The sequence below is a fragment of the Chrysemys picta genome, chromosome 3 (assembly GCF_011386835.1).
Source record: "Chrysemys picta bellii isolate R12L10 chromosome 3, ASM1138683v2, whole genome shotgun sequence".
Lineage (NCBI taxonomy): Eukaryota > Metazoa > Chordata > Testudines > Emydidae > Chrysemys > Chrysemys picta.
In genome coordinates, this window is record NC_088793.1 from 49577237 (window position 1) to 49592739 (window position 15503).

At 40.3% G+C, this 15503-nt stretch overlaps 1 protein-coding gene across 44 annotated transcripts in view; it reads right to left on the reverse strand.

The window, feature by feature from the left end:
• DST (dystonin) overlaps positions 1-15503 on the reverse strand; it is a 439617-nt gene that overhangs the window by 204464 nt on the left and 219650 nt on the right. For all 44 annotated transcript variants that reach the window (XR_010599478.1, XR_010599479.1, XM_065587877.1 and 41 more), the window contains 5 exons: positions 3183-3295; positions 1912-2018; positions 1096-1215; positions 296-391; positions 78-205 (listed from right to left, as the gene is read on the reverse strand). Coding sequence is in view for 42 of the 44 variants with exons in the window: in XM_065587877.1 (XP_065443949.1) it covers positions 78-205; positions 296-391; positions 1096-1215; positions 1912-2018; positions 3183-3295 (564 nt within the window). In the remaining 2 variants the exon portion in view is untranslated. The remainder of the gene's footprint in view (positions 1-77; positions 206-295; positions 392-1095; positions 1216-1911; positions 2019-3182; positions 3296-15503) is intronic.

The following is a 15503-nucleotide window of genomic DNA, read 5'->3' on the forward strand; positions in this document are numbered from 1 at the left end:
GACATCCACAGTTTCCAATGTAAGGCAAAAGAGCAGAAAGAAAATGAACCACTCCTGTCAAACATTCACTAGCATACCGCTCTACTTCAGGTCGAAGGGTTTTCTCCCTTTCCAGCATGGCAATAATAAGTTTTCCCCACTCTTTTTCTATATCATTTGGATGGTAGCCTTGAGGGAGTTTGATGCGTCCAAATTCTATCCAGACCTTCAAAAACAAATAATTGCTGGTTAACATAAACAAAACACCAGAAATACTATACAGCGAATATAATGAAGTACAAAAAGTACAGCTTACCTCCAGCAGTTTATAAAGACGTTTAATTTTTGATTTATCTATCTCCTTTGGTGGAATTTCTGTTTCCTTAAACTGTAAGTATTGGTTATAAAGTGCCTGGAGAAATATAAATACATATCACCAGCTATTTCCTAAAAGGGAGTATTTTACTACTTCTTCACCACATTCCATTATGTTTAATAGGCTTATGTTCTTATATGGTTCTATTAAAGATTTGCATAAAAAATTCTTTGCCCACCAGTGAAAAATCTGCTTGTGCAGGTTAAGACACTAACAAAACATTTCTTGTATCTGGGGCAGGGGGAGAGGGGTGATAATCAAAGGGTAGGAGTTTCAATGGGTTTCATCATGGCCACCATCCGTGCATGCATGCAAAGAACTACTCCTGCTCTTTCAAGCTAACATCTGGGGGTGGGGAGGGTGGCTGGCGGGTGGGTGACAGAATTTATATAAAACCGAACTTGGCTGGGCATCTCATTTGCTCCAGGGACACAAAGGAACCTCAGCAGCTCAGGGGATCTGGCCCATATGTATTGCATATTTAATATTTCCAAACCTAATACATTTTATCTTTTTACAAAATAAACATTTGGAGTCCTGTGAATAATTTGGACAATGCCATATCATACTCTCCTATGCTTAACTTTGGGAACACAGGGTCTCAGGAAAGCTACAAGGTTTCTTAAATTTAAAAAAAATGACATTATTACGCTGCTCTTTGATTTCATTGCATAAAATAAGAATCTTCATTTTTTTCTACTGTCCTTCAAACAAAGTACATGTATGACCCCGTGTCTCACCTTCAGTTCTACAGGATTGTTTGGAAATGTTCTGTCAGACATTATTGTGATATGGTGCCTGATCCACTGGATGAGGTAGTTCACCATATTCTGGTATTCAACCCACTTGACTTCAACATCCTAGAAAAGCACATCACAGTCAGCAGATCGGAAAAAAAGAACAACTTTTTTTTTTCTATTTCTTTTGTAGTCTCAGTTTAAAAGGATGCAGCGCTTCAGATGCATACAGCAAAATAAATTCCCAAGCTTAGCAATTCCAAAATGGCATTCACCATATTCTGGTACCTTTATCATAATCATATAAAAAAATCCCAATTAAATCAATTGAGAAACTTGCATGAGTAAGGCCAATAGGATTTGGCCTCAACTATTTCTAATGGTGACATGGAAGCTTCCTAGTTCTATTACCATTCAAGGGAGATAATAAACAGAGTGTGACCTAGTGGTCTGACCACAGGACTGGAAGCCAGAAGATTGTGAGTTACGATCCCAGCTCTGATTCTAGCCTCTCCGTGGCTTTGGGCAAATCATTATTTATTAGTTAAGTTCTCTGTTTCAATGTCTTCATCTGTAAACCAAGTGCACTATTAGTCTTTTAAATCATGTGGAGCTCCAAGTCAGATCATGAAACCAAGAGTCGAGTTATTGACAACATGAAAAAACTTTCAATTGTGTTATTTTGTAGTATTATTTTACTATTGTTGTTATACCAGTCTATGGAGAATGTAGCTAACTGCAATGCTGAGTTGAAACCTTCTAAAATCAAGGCATGTCAATGAAGCTGCCATGCTTTATAGGTGTTACTCGCTTACTTACATTTGCACTGATGCCTTCGCCGCCTTCCAGTACTTTGGGAAATGCATCATAAAGTGATGACACATAAGTTATTACTGACTTCTCATCAGGAGCGGAGACATCAACATCTAAGAACAGAACAAGATTCTGTGGTGAAGAATGTTCACAAATACTCCACAGCCTGCAGATGGTCAGATTATATTTTAACATAAGAACATAAGAATGACCAGCTGGATAAAGCCCAATGGTCCATCTAGCCCATTATCCTGTCTTCCAACAGTGGCTCCAAGAAGCATTCATTAATGGTGCCTAGAAATTTTCTCTCTGCATCCCATCCTGAAGAGGCACATACCAAGTTAATATGGGGATGGTTGAAATCTCCTATTATTATTAGATTTTCTGTTTTTGTAGCATCTCTAATCTCCCTGATCATTTCACAATCACTGTCACTATCCTGGTCAGATGGATGGTATTATATTCCTACTGCTATATTATTATTATTCAAGCATGGAATTTCTAACCATAGAGATTCTGTGGTACTGTTTGATTCATTTAAGACTTTTACTATATTTGACTCTATGCTTTCTTTCACATGTAGTGCCTCTTTCGCATGTAGTGCCACTCCCCCACCAACACAACCTACTCTCTCAGTCCTATATATTTTTGTACCCTGGTATTACCATAGTGCACTGATTATCACCATTCCATTAAGTTTCTGGGATACCTATTATATCAATATCCTCATTTATTACCAGGCACTCAAGTTCACCCATTTTAGGCTTCTTCCATTCATATACAAGCACTTATGTGTATCAATCTTTAGTTGTCTCCCTTCATGTGATGTAATGGAATGGGACTCTTTCATTTGATTGTTTCTCTTCAGTTCCTACCTGTACTTTATCAACTTCTATCCTCTCCTTTTTACTGGGATATAGAGAATCCCCTTTAATAAATCCTCCCCTAAGGGATGTCTCTTTCTGAACCACGTCTTCCTCTGCACCTGTTGGCTTTCCCCCAGCTCTTAGTTTAAAAACTCCTCTATGAGCTTTTTAATTTGACTTGCCAGCAATCTTGTTCTGTTTTGGGTTAGGTGGAGCCTATCCTTTCTGTGGCTCTTCCGTTCCCAAAAAGTTCCCCAGTTTCTAATCAATCTAAATCCCTCCTCTGAACACCATCGTCTCAGCCATGCATCGAGTCCCTGCAGTTCTGCTCAACTGGCCCTAAGCATGGAACTGGAAGCATTTCAGAGATGCCACCTTGTTTTGCAGTGAAGTCTTTAAGAATCAACTCACCTTCCGGATCCAGAAGTCTGGTGACACCTAGTTTTTCTGCTACATAAAAAGCATGTTCTAAATTTGCAAGGTTGCTTTGAACAGCAACGGTATTCATGTCTATCAGGTCCGGCCTGTAAAACAAAAACAACAATTACAGTAAGTCTTTACATGTCTGAAAATATAATTGTAACAGAACAGTGCAGTACTTTAAAAGATCTCTACAACGAGTAGTGTTATTCTAAAAAAAAACTGTTTTAAGAGCATGCGGTAACTAATAATAAGTACAGCTGTGTACACCTATCCGTTTTTGCTTCACATTTTTTAAAAAAACTTTCTGTTTGTTCAGTTTTTATAACTTAATAAGAATTTTTTCAGTGCAGCAGACAACTACAACCTGATTATTCCCTTCTGCTGGCACCCTCTCACCTTCCAAAACAAGCTTAAGACTCTGGCCCTCACTTTAAGTGTCTGTATACTCCTGCTTACATACCTACTCTGGTCATTATTGTGTTCCACCTTGCGCCCTTTGCTGCACTCAAGAAACTACCCTCACCTCTTTCTTGTCTTCATGCCTTCTTTCATGGGCCACCCAATCCCTCATTCCTGGAACAACATCCCTATTTTAATGTCTTTCAATTCTGTCTCTTGTTCAGAGCTTTCCTGTAAGCCTACATTTTTCATGAGGTCCACAAATGCTAACTCATGCCAACATCAGACCATTGCTATCCCCGTATTTTATGTTTTAAATGTCAAAATTAGCACTGCTCCTTAGCTTTCCCACGTATGTATTTGTCTGGCTCCTAGACTGTCAATTCCTCAGCACAGGGACAGTCTTCATTAGTGCCTTGTACAGCACTGAGAACACTGCCAGCCTTAGCAAATGAGAAGAAGAGGTGCTTTTCAAACGTGCGGAGCACCCACAGCTCCCACTGAAATCAACTGAAGTCATAGGTGCTCTGCACCAAAAAACCAGGCCCATGTTTAAAACAAAACAAAAACCAACAACCCAAATGGCGGGAAAGGGAGAGGAAGAGAGACAAGAAATAAACCAGAAGCAGAAACTATGTCTTTGTCATAGCTGCATCTCTGAGATTGAGTTGAATGGCTTCCTATAAAGCTGATAGTGCTGATGGCAGCAGGAGAATGTTAACATTAAAAAAGGAGTTGCCCACTCAAGTCTATCAAAATATGAAAACATTTATATTTTTTCATGCTCAGATCCCGTAAAACAGATTACGTGAGTGTCCGCTTTAGGGATCAGCTCCCTCCCTCAATTTTCTCATTTTTATACTTGAGGGGGGAAAATGCAAATGCTACCTGGCAGAAATTGCCCATTTTCATACAACTACACCAGGAAAAGTTTGAAGACATTTGCAATAGAAACACATTGAAGCAAAAAATTCAAAATGTTTCACATTTTCAAAAAACAATAAATACATCATGTGTTTTTCCAGCCCACCAATCCCCCCTATCCCAAAAGCTACATTAACTTTGCTACACCCCATGTGACCGGAAATATAGTTCTTGCAGGCAGTTAGAATCACACAGTTTTTCTTGTGCTTTCTTGAGGGCACATTCATAAAAAATTGATCATAATCCTAAACTACTGTTATCCCGATGGAGTTTGTTTTCCCTATTGATTTTAATGGGAGCAGAATCAGGCTCATGTTATTCTTTGAATTTCACTGCAATTAACAGAAAGGTATAAATAATTATTGAAAAGGGAACACACTAATCTATGTCATGGTCACACTAATACAGATTATAGCTTAATAATTATTTACTTCACAACATACAGTACAAAAAAAATTATTTTCTGTATAAAACATACGTTGTTGTTTTTTTCATTCTGCTTTCTTTCCAAGCATTTCACACTTGCTGGTAAACCCAGCACGAAATACAAAAGGACACCTATTCAACTGTCAACTTGCAGAACAAGATCGGGCAAGTTGGTGTGAAAGCCTTGTCTTTTCACAATAAAAATAAGCTCCAATACACTGACTAAAATCTATAAAGTACTCAAATGGAAGAGGTCTCTTATGGTAACATAGTTAAATTAATAAAAATAACTGTTGTAGCATTCATCAATCACTTCAGGTAAATGCTGCTACTGCATCCCAACACTTAAAACAAACATGTAAGTGAAATACCACATATTTTATACTGTGATATAGCATGGCCAGAGGGCAGCAAGAGAGGGTTAGAAGGGAGCCTTATTCCCTGTACCTGGAAGAAAGTTTGCTATAGATTAATTAAAGCACCTGAAGCCAATTAGAGCACCTGAAGCCAGTCACCTGATAAAAACCCCTTGCTTCAATCAGACAGGGAAGGAGTAGAAACAGAGTGGATTGGTGTTGGAGCAGAGAGCAGTTTGGAGGGAAGCAGAGGAAAGTTTGGCTGCGGTGGGCTAAGAAGACCAAGACCCTAGGTAAAGGGACACTTGGCTTGTGCAGAGGGAGGGTAGGAAGCCTCCCCCCCCCCCCCCCCCCCCACACACACACACAAGTTGAAGGGCAGAAGAGGGAAGTAGCCCAGGGGAAGGAACCGCTAGTTCAAGTGGTTTACCACTATCCCTAGGGCCCCTGGGCTAGGACCCGGAATAGAGGGCGGGCCCGGGTCCCTCCCTCTCCACTCCCCTCATAGACACTAGTGGGGCAGTTAATATTCCAGTTCAGGGGCAAGAAATGGTGCCCTGAACCCCGCCCCAAGAAGAGAAAGCGCGAGACCCATCATAGTAGTGCTGGCAATTTGCCACAATACATACATTCCTATCTCCAAAACCCTGCACAAAACATGGATAGTCATATCCCCATTATAATAAAATAATAATAATAATATTTGGTTCTTATATAGCATCTTCTATCCCTAGATTTCAAAGGGCTTTACAAAGGAGGTCAGTATAATTATCCTCAATTTACAGATGGGGAAACTTACAGCACAAGGAGAGACGTGATGTACCAAACTAGTGGCAGGACTGGAAACAGAACTCTGGTCTCCTGAGTCCCACTCCACTGCCCTATCCACTAGACAACATGGCCTCATTTTATTAAAGTAAAAATTTGCGGTGAAAGCCATCCTATTTTTAATCACCTGTATATCCCATACGTTTTGTGCCTACCTACAATAACTAGTTTATATTTACCTACAGGCTCCATTCAGCATATTGGCTCTGTCCTTGTCTACAGAAACATAGCTTGGAGGCTGATTCACTGAAAATGAGTTCCTTTGGAATTTGGACAATGGAGAAGAAAGGTTTTAAAACTGAAAATCAAGGGTGCATCTTTTATAGGGGAATAGAAGTGCAAACGGAAGTATTTAGAAACTTCAGAGGAGACATGGTGCCTCCATCCCTAGCCAGTCACCATCTCTTCTTTCCAAACAGGACAAGTTGCAGTGAAGTTTAGGGCCAGAGAAAAGGGTGCCTACCCCCTCATCTCAGTTAGACTTTTCGTCTGATCCCAGCCCCTACATGAACAAAAGAGCCACAAAATCAATAAACAACTGCCTTTTTCTTTAAGAGGGTTCCTCTTGTGGTTTTTAAGCACTTCATTGCTCTCCAAACATAAGCTTATTACCCTTCAGTTCACCAAAAGCCCCTGTCCATCAACCTAGTATGGCAGTTCTTTCTGGGCATGCTCAAAAGATTCCTTTTGAGAGTCTACACCTGGAGCGGGTTGTGTGATTCCCATCTCAAGAAGGCATATGGAGCTAGTGTGCTAAAAACAGACTGTATCCACAGCAACGTGAGCTGCAGGATGGGCTAGCCACCCTGAGTACATGCCCATCAGAGGTCCTAGAAACCCATGATGGGAGGAAGCGTGAGTATGTCTCCCCAGCTCCAGATGTAGACATACTCTGTGTCATCCCTTGTGATCTATCAGTGAATACACGAGTAAGGGTTGCAAAATCTGTCCCTAAGTGAGGGCTGTGCTTTGTACAGCTTTAGAGTATATGTGTTATGTATGTTTCTGATACCTATGGAAACAATAATTTATTCTCAAATGAGTTCTTAATCATTACTAACTTTAACTGATTATACTGCAGTTATAATGCATATCCTACTGATTTAGATTAATTTAACTAGCTTATTCTGGGAGGAGCAGTGGGTTAAAGACAGCATCCAGGGAGACAAGCATTTTGGTTTCTAAAAGTAAAAAACAAATACAATAGACAGGATAAATAAAAATCCCCATAAGCTTTAAGGGCAAATGCTATTTTGCATTCAGTATAGAGGTTTATATAAATATAAAATGACATAATTTTGTGTAGAATTATTAAGCAGTTTTCTACATAGTATAGACCAAATGAAACTAAATGCACTTCAAAAAATGATAATAATCTCACCTTCAAACATAACACTGTGACTCATTTTATGGCTGATTATTCAGCAAAACTGGGTCCTTGCCATTGGAAAAGACGCATAAACAATACAAACCACGCAAAAAGTTGGAACATTCCATACAAAATAGATGTCTCTGTTAGAGACACACCCAAATCAAGGTGCTCAACTTCCAAATAGTGAGTCGTTAATTATTTTATTAATAAAATGCCCCTCTTCTACCACTAAAGATTTTAGAGTCGGTGTTATAAATTAGATATAATTTGTGTTAAAAGTAACTGAGTGATACTGTAATATCACAGCAATTAGGAAACTGACAAAATTAATACCTGTTCAAGAAAACAATTTTAATATAGAGATCCATGAAGAGGAATAAGAGAATAATACTTTGATAACATTGCAAGGAAACTAAGGCTTTTATCCTAGAAGACTCACACATGTGTTAAGCGTTAGTCTGTGAGTAGCCTTACTGAAATCAATGGAGCTACCCACAGCACGTAGGTTTTTTTTATAACTGGAATCTAATAAACCTTGGAAATAAATGTCAAGATCCAAACTGGAAGCTACAGTATTTGGGGAATTTTAAATGGGATCATGGTATTTCAATGTGGAAAAGATCTTTATCTATCTTTAGTCTCCCTAGTCAATTACACTGTACAAACGATATCCTCTTTTTCATTGTTTTAAGACAACAACTTTACTGTCAACAATTCTGTTTATCTTTAATAAAATAAGTTATGCCCTGATCCTGCAAATGCTTATACACGTGAGTAACTTCACACATGTCATTGGTGTCAATGAGTTCAACAGGACGACTCATGTATGAAATGATCTCATATACAGAAACTAAATTATTTAATTCTTGGGAAACTCAGATTGAATAAAATCATCAAAACAGTGGGACTAAACTATAGCAGTAAAAGAGAAGACAATAGAGGCATATTTCTTGTCTTATATTAAGTAGCTATATTACTGTATGAGTTTCATTAAGTAGCAACACAGGGGAAATGACAGGAGATGTAGAGTTAAGTGAAAATCTACATATAGTCTAGCTAGGTTTTTAATTGCTATAATGAGAAAACGCCTATAAATATTAAATGAATTCTTTCCTTAGTGTTCACAGACGATAACAAAGAACAGATGCCAGAAAGAGCAATACATTCCTCAGGGAAGGAAGAAAATTTACTAAAATAATTAAAGATCATGTCAGAACATGTGATCATAAAAAAATGACTAAGAATTGCAGGATTTCTAAATCAGGTAGGGTCTATCCTGCATTTCAGAAGGGAATGGCAAAAAGAATCCTAGCAAATAATTTGAAAATTATATTAAAGAACATTATAGTTGCACAGAAAATAACTGAAAAATTAGGGAATGCTAATGGTAAGGGTGTCCACGTAAACTTAGCTTCACCCCCCTTGTACATGTACATTTCAATATAAACCTTATTTATCTGATTATATAATATTAGTTGCCATAAAGCAACTCTCTTATTCATTGTGTTAGGTAGATAACACAGAGTAAATGAGATGTTTAATAATATTTATCCTCACTACTCGTTGATTGAACTCTTCCTTTATCCACTACGTAGTCCACCTCATTCACCATCTACCTTGTCCACTAAAGGGCGTTCAGAAATGCTGTTCATCGTACCAGTGTACATGCAGAGTAAGTCCATGGAAGTCTACCCTACATGCAGAATTCGCCTCCAATTCAGGTACAGATCCTGAGGACCCCTGTCTCATTCACTGCACATCATCCAACCTGCACATGGAATGATATAGGTATCCTATGAGAATAATAGCATATTATCACATAATTCAAATTAATGCCTATGCACCAGGAGCAAAACTGGTTTTGGAATTTTCAGTATTTTAGTGCTTCTCAATGCAATTTTAATGGACTTTTAATTGGAGGTGTTTTGTTGTTGGTATTAAATTTCCCAGGGTTTTTTTTTTAAAGTAGTTCCTTAATGGGGAACTATTTGCTAGACAGCTCTAGAACACTCTTACAAGATCCATATATCATAAAGAACAATTACTTACCCTACAGACACTGTGGTTCTTGCAGAAGTCAGTGTGGATCTCCCATAGGTGTGCATGCACCTTAGGCACATGAGAGTTGGTGGGGTTTTGAATAGCAGCATCTGAAAGGATTGAACATGTGCCCTGTGGTTCCATGAGGGTGGCCAAACCCACTCCCCTCACTTCCCTTTCAATTCAAATTGCTGAGGATTCCTAAAAAGCAGGGAAGGAGGGCAGCTCATGGGATCCATACTGACTGTGACATTTTGAAGAACCACAGTTACTGTAGGGTTAGTAATTCTTCTCTCTTCTCCAAGTGGGATGGAGGAGCATCAGCTGTATCAAACAGAGACTGGGCAGGACTTCACTACCCGCCAAATTGGCGGGTAGTGATCGATCTATCGGGTCGATTTATCATGTCTAGTGTAGACGCGATAAAATTGATTCCCGATCGCGCTCCCCGTCGACTCCAGAACTCCAGATCGCAAGAGGCGGAAGCGGAGTCGACGGGGGAGCGGCAGCGGTCGACTCGCTGCTGTCCTCACAGCCAGGTAAGTCGACCTAAGATACGCTGACTTCAGCTACGCTAATCGCGTAGCTGAAGTTGCATATCTTAGGTCGACCCCCCACACACTAGTGTAGACCTAGGCACTGTCCCAAACTTGGCAGCAGACCTAGATGCCATGTCGAGGGCATAATGACTAACAATGGTCAGTAGGTTGCTCCAAATCACTGCTTTACACAACTCCGATACTGTCACATTCCAGAAGGATGCTGACGATGCTGCTTGTGCCCTGGCGGAATGCGTTTTGACGTTTGAAGGGAGGGGCTCACCAGCCAGTTGATAACTGGTGGAGATCCAGAATGTAGTCCATTTAGAGATTCTCTGTGACAAGATGGCTTGGCCTTTCAATGAGTTGAATATAGCCATAAAGAAGCAGGGAGACAATCTGAAAGCTTTAGTCTTGTCACTGTAATAGAACAAATCTCTGGAAACATACAAAGTATTTAGCTTCTTCTCTCCTAGCAGCAAATGCAGGTTTGAGAAGAAGATTGGAAGGCTAATTGTTTAATTTAGGTGAAACTCTGAATCACTATTCAGGGATGAATTTAGGATGTGGTCTCAGAACCCCCTTATTACTATGAAAGGACACGTAAGGTGGTCCAATCATAAGGGCTTAGAGCTCACTGACCCTCCATGTGCAGAGATCTCGAGGAAGGGAGACCTCTGTCCCTTCCTGACTCTGCAGGAAAGAGCTAAAGGAGAGAATCACTGAATATGATATTGCTGCATGGGATTGTATTGGTGTTGATGTTAATGTACGTAAATCACGGGAAGTTGCCACTCCACAGACAGAGTCCGGGGACAGGGATGGAATGCGCCCTATTAAACTAATAAACCTGCATAATGTGTGACTTGGGAGATCATTATTTTAAAATCCTTATTGTAGGTTTAAAATCAGAAAGAATGTACAAAGTACTTTTAAACCCTATATTTTAACCAAACCAAGAGAGACTAGTCCTAGAAATTTTCCAAGTACTAGTCCAAGTAAAAATAAATACTCTAGTATTTTACAGCGGTAGCATACAATCCAATGGCTGGAAGCTGAAGTTAGACGAATGCAGACTGGAAATAAGATGTACATTTTTAATAGTGAGAATAATTAACCACTGGAACAATTTACCAAGGGTTGTGGTGAATTCTCCATCACTGACAACTTTTAAATCAAGATTGGATATTTTTCTAAAAGACCTGCTCTAGGAATAATTTTGGGGAAATTCTGTGGCCAGTGTTATATAGGAGATCAAACTGGATGATCACAGTGATCCCTTCTGGCCTTGGAATCTATAAATAAGTTTTGGTTACTACTTAGGTATTACAATGATGAGCGCTAAGGAAAATACTATTGAAAGACTTACAGACAATACTGACATGAATATTCAGTCTTACACATTACAATAATATTCTTAACTCTGAGCCACAAGATATAGGAACACAGAAACTGTCATAACACATCAAATGAGTGAAGCATCTAGTCCAGTACTGTGTCTCTACAATGGAGTAGTACCTGAGATCTTAGTAGAAGGTGCAGCAAACCTCGTAATGGACAATTATGGAATGACCTGCCCATCTAGGAAGCTTCTTCCTAACCTTAGGCAGTGAGTGGTTGGGTTATGCCATAAAGCATGAGAGTTCATAGCCCGTGGCCTTTGTTTTTGGTATATAATATAGCTGTGGATTTTATCTTCGTCCATATAAAGTCTAATTCTTTTCTGAATCCTACTAAACCCTTGGCCTCAATGAGACCTTGAACCAGTATATTCTACAGGTTCATTGTAAAAGTTTTTCCTTTTATCATGTTGTTGTCTTCCTTTGTATTGTAAAAAGAAGCCTTCCTACAAACATCCATGCATTCATTATTTCATGTACCTCTATCATGTCCTCTCTTATTCATCTCCTCCTTAAACTAAACAGTCCTAATCTTTTCAGTCTCTCCTCATATGGAAGTCTTCTCATGCTTCTATACATTTCCTTTGTTCATCTTTGGATGTCCCGTTTCTTGGAATAGTTTCTGAGATGGAGTGATCAGATCACAGTATGGAAGGTGATGATGCACCATTCATTCACATAATGCCCATACAGTATTTTCAGAAATATTTCCTGTCCTATTCTTTAGACATCCGCACACTTTGTTTACAGTTAAGACTACCAGTGGGCATAGAAGTGCTACTTTCATTGTGCTAAACACAAGGGCACTTGGGTCTTTTTCCAAACTGGTTTCAATTAATTTAGAGCCCAGCAATATACATGACCTGTTCAGATTAAACTTTCCATTCTGCATTTCTTTACATTTACCAGCACAGCATTTCAAAAACCAATGTGAAGTCGAGAGTTCCACCTTTGTTAGCAACCCAAACATTTAAGAGTGAATAAACATAACAGTTAGACCCAGACACTGCAGTATTAGTTAAATATGGAAATTGCAACACTATCAACTTAACCATCAAGTTTCACTTGGGGTAACAGCACCCCAACCACTACCTGGCAAGGGAGTTCCAGTGTGGATTTCAAGCTGGCCACAGATGTAACAGAAATCAGAACTGAGTGGTCTTATCCTGACAGCTAAGTGACCTGAACTGCCTAGCCCGGTCCCTGCCCCCATCCTTGTGTGAGATAAATCTTAAGATGAATGGAGCCTCATACTGTGGAAGACATAAAGGTTGGTATCCTCATTATACCAAGCCTATGCCTAGGACCAATGCCTGAATAGGCATCTCTGAGGGAAAGGCCTATAATTTTCCCCATTAACCTGCAAATTACACTGGAAATTTGCCAAAAGTTGTAACAATAAACAGTGCATCACCTACTCAGATTGTTTGAATATCAAGATGAAGGTGAAGAAACCCACAAAGTTGTTTGCTAATATTACCATGTAGGAAAAACCCCTTTCCGATCCCCAAAAGGCTGGTTGGCCAAGCCCCTGGCATTTCAGGAGATTGAACAAACCTACTGAAAGAAGGCAGAGGGACAAAATAGGGACCGAACTGAGGTTGACCATGGGCTCCTTATACACCCACCCCCAAAGGGAGCCACCCCCCACAAAACAGCCAATGGCACTGCAGAGGTGGGGCCAAAGGCCCATCCCCTATCTGCAGCACCAGCATCTAGACCAGGGGTGACCAAACCACGGCTCGTGAGCCACATGCGGCTCGTTTACAATTAAAGTGTGGCTTGAGGAGCCTCCCCAAGCCCTCCCCATTCTCCATCTACTAGAGTGGGAGGGGGAGCTCAGGGCTTCTGCCCTGCAGCAAGATAGTGGGGCTTGGGGCTTCCGCCGGAGACAACTGGTGTCTGCTGAGGATGGGGGGGCACAATGTAAAGGTTTGCCCATCAGCTTGAGTCATTCCCCCCTTACCCTTAGTGGCCTCTACCTGCAGCTCCCAGGTCTTTGACACTGCCTCTCCCCATGGCCGCAGCTCCCAGCTTGCCAGCTCCAGCAGCACTATGTGATTGAGGAGGGCCAGCAAAGCCTCACAAAAATCGTGGGGGAAGGCACGTGACTCTACATGCCCCCCCACCTCCCTTCTGGCTTCTGCCCAATGGGGAGGGACCTGCTGGGGCTTGGGGCTTCAGCAGAAGCGGGGTTGAAGCCCTGAGACCCCTCTCCCTGCAGGGCTGAAGCCCCAGCTGGCACCTCCTACGGGACTGAAACCTCGAGCCCCGGCAGGCATGCCCCAGCTCTCAAACTTCTGAAGATTGTTGTATGCAGCTCAGAGGGTCAGTAAGTTTGGCCACCCAATATAGACTACCATCCCTCATTGCATACAGGAATAGCCAGAGCCCAACCAATCAGGGGAAGAAGAAGATGGGAAGAAAGGGAGGGGGTAGACACTTCATAGGAGAGATGCGCAAGCTATAAGCCCCCGAAGCAGTGTCTCTTGCTGCCCAGCACCACTAATGCCCAACCCCAGCTAGGAAGGTGGGTGTTTAGGACAAGGAATGTTAAATATTGTCCAGCTGTAATTCCATTGGGTATTTAGTTATATATAATTACTCCCGTTAGCATTTGGCAAACCCACCGGGTTTAAGATTCCTACTCTTGTGAAAAAGTGGTATGGAATCCTTAATGAAAGCTCATCCAAAAGACAACAAGCAGTCTCAGCAGTAAAGCTGGTTGGAATATTTTTGACTAATTGGATTTTCATCTGAATATGCTGTTTTGTCAAAGCTGAGACATTTCACAGAGATGTAGCAATTTCAGTGAAATTTTCAACAGGAAAGTTTCTGAGGTCTACGGCTCTCTGGTTGCTTCTGACCAGAGAGAGAGACTCAAACCAACAAGCTGACCTTTTCAATCCAAAAATGGACATTTTGACATAATTCCATTTTGCGAAAATGTTTGAAACATTTTGGTTTTGTTCAGTGCAGAACGAGAACAGAATCAGAAACCCTGAAAGTTGTTACAAAAGGGAACTGTCATCCTCCAGCAATACTGTGCTGCAGAGCATTATATGGAGGTATTACTTCAATGCTGATTCTGAGATGCATGCCACCTTCTAAATTAACCAACTTGACTTCCTGCAGGTCTCCCATCAAGTACTAACCAGGCCTAACCATGTTTACTTTGTGAAATCAGATTGGATCACAGGCCCAACACAAGCTGATGCAGGCCAGCTGCAGCTATTACGACTATGCTCTTTACTACTAGCCAGAAAACATGAGTGCAGGGAATGTGGCAGCCCTGTTAAAGCTGCAGCTACCGTACAGAAATCTAAGTTTAAACAAAATGGCTTAAATGCTGAGCTATACCATGTTTAGTCAGGTAATACATTAAAGGTAAGAATGTTTGCCCACTTAAATATTTTTAAAATCTTCCTTAAAACTTTTTCTTTTCCCAAACTGCAAAATATTAATTGTCAGGCCTTTAATTCCATCTGAGCTATGAAGGGTAATTATTAACAAAAAAAAAAAGTCTGAGAATACAAAATGAACTAAAAATTTGAGGTTTTCTTTTTGTTAAAGAGAAGGTAACAATAAATTATAAGTTAGAAAATGGCAAGCAGAAACTAGAAGATACAAATAATCTCTCTTTTTATTTTAACTTAACCCCCAAGCATTTTGAGACTTGACACTATGTAATAGTTAGTTTCATTTCAAATCATCCCCTCCAGCTGTTCAGCATGTTATTGCAAATTTTGGCATCACTCTTTGTACCTTCAAGGAACGTATTCATGCCAGTGCTTGATCACCTGCAACATGTTTTAACATTACTGTGGTGCCGTGTGCACTGTTGTCCTGTGGCTTAGCTTGTAACAACACTTGCCTGGCAAACCTCTGCTTTATAAAGTTGAAAATGCTCGCTACAGAACAAGGCTTGAATTTAGCACAGAAGATTCCGCCTGTTAAATGTTTTATCACACTTTAAAAACATCAGCGGACAGGTTTTGAAAGAATACACAGAAATATTTCAAAAC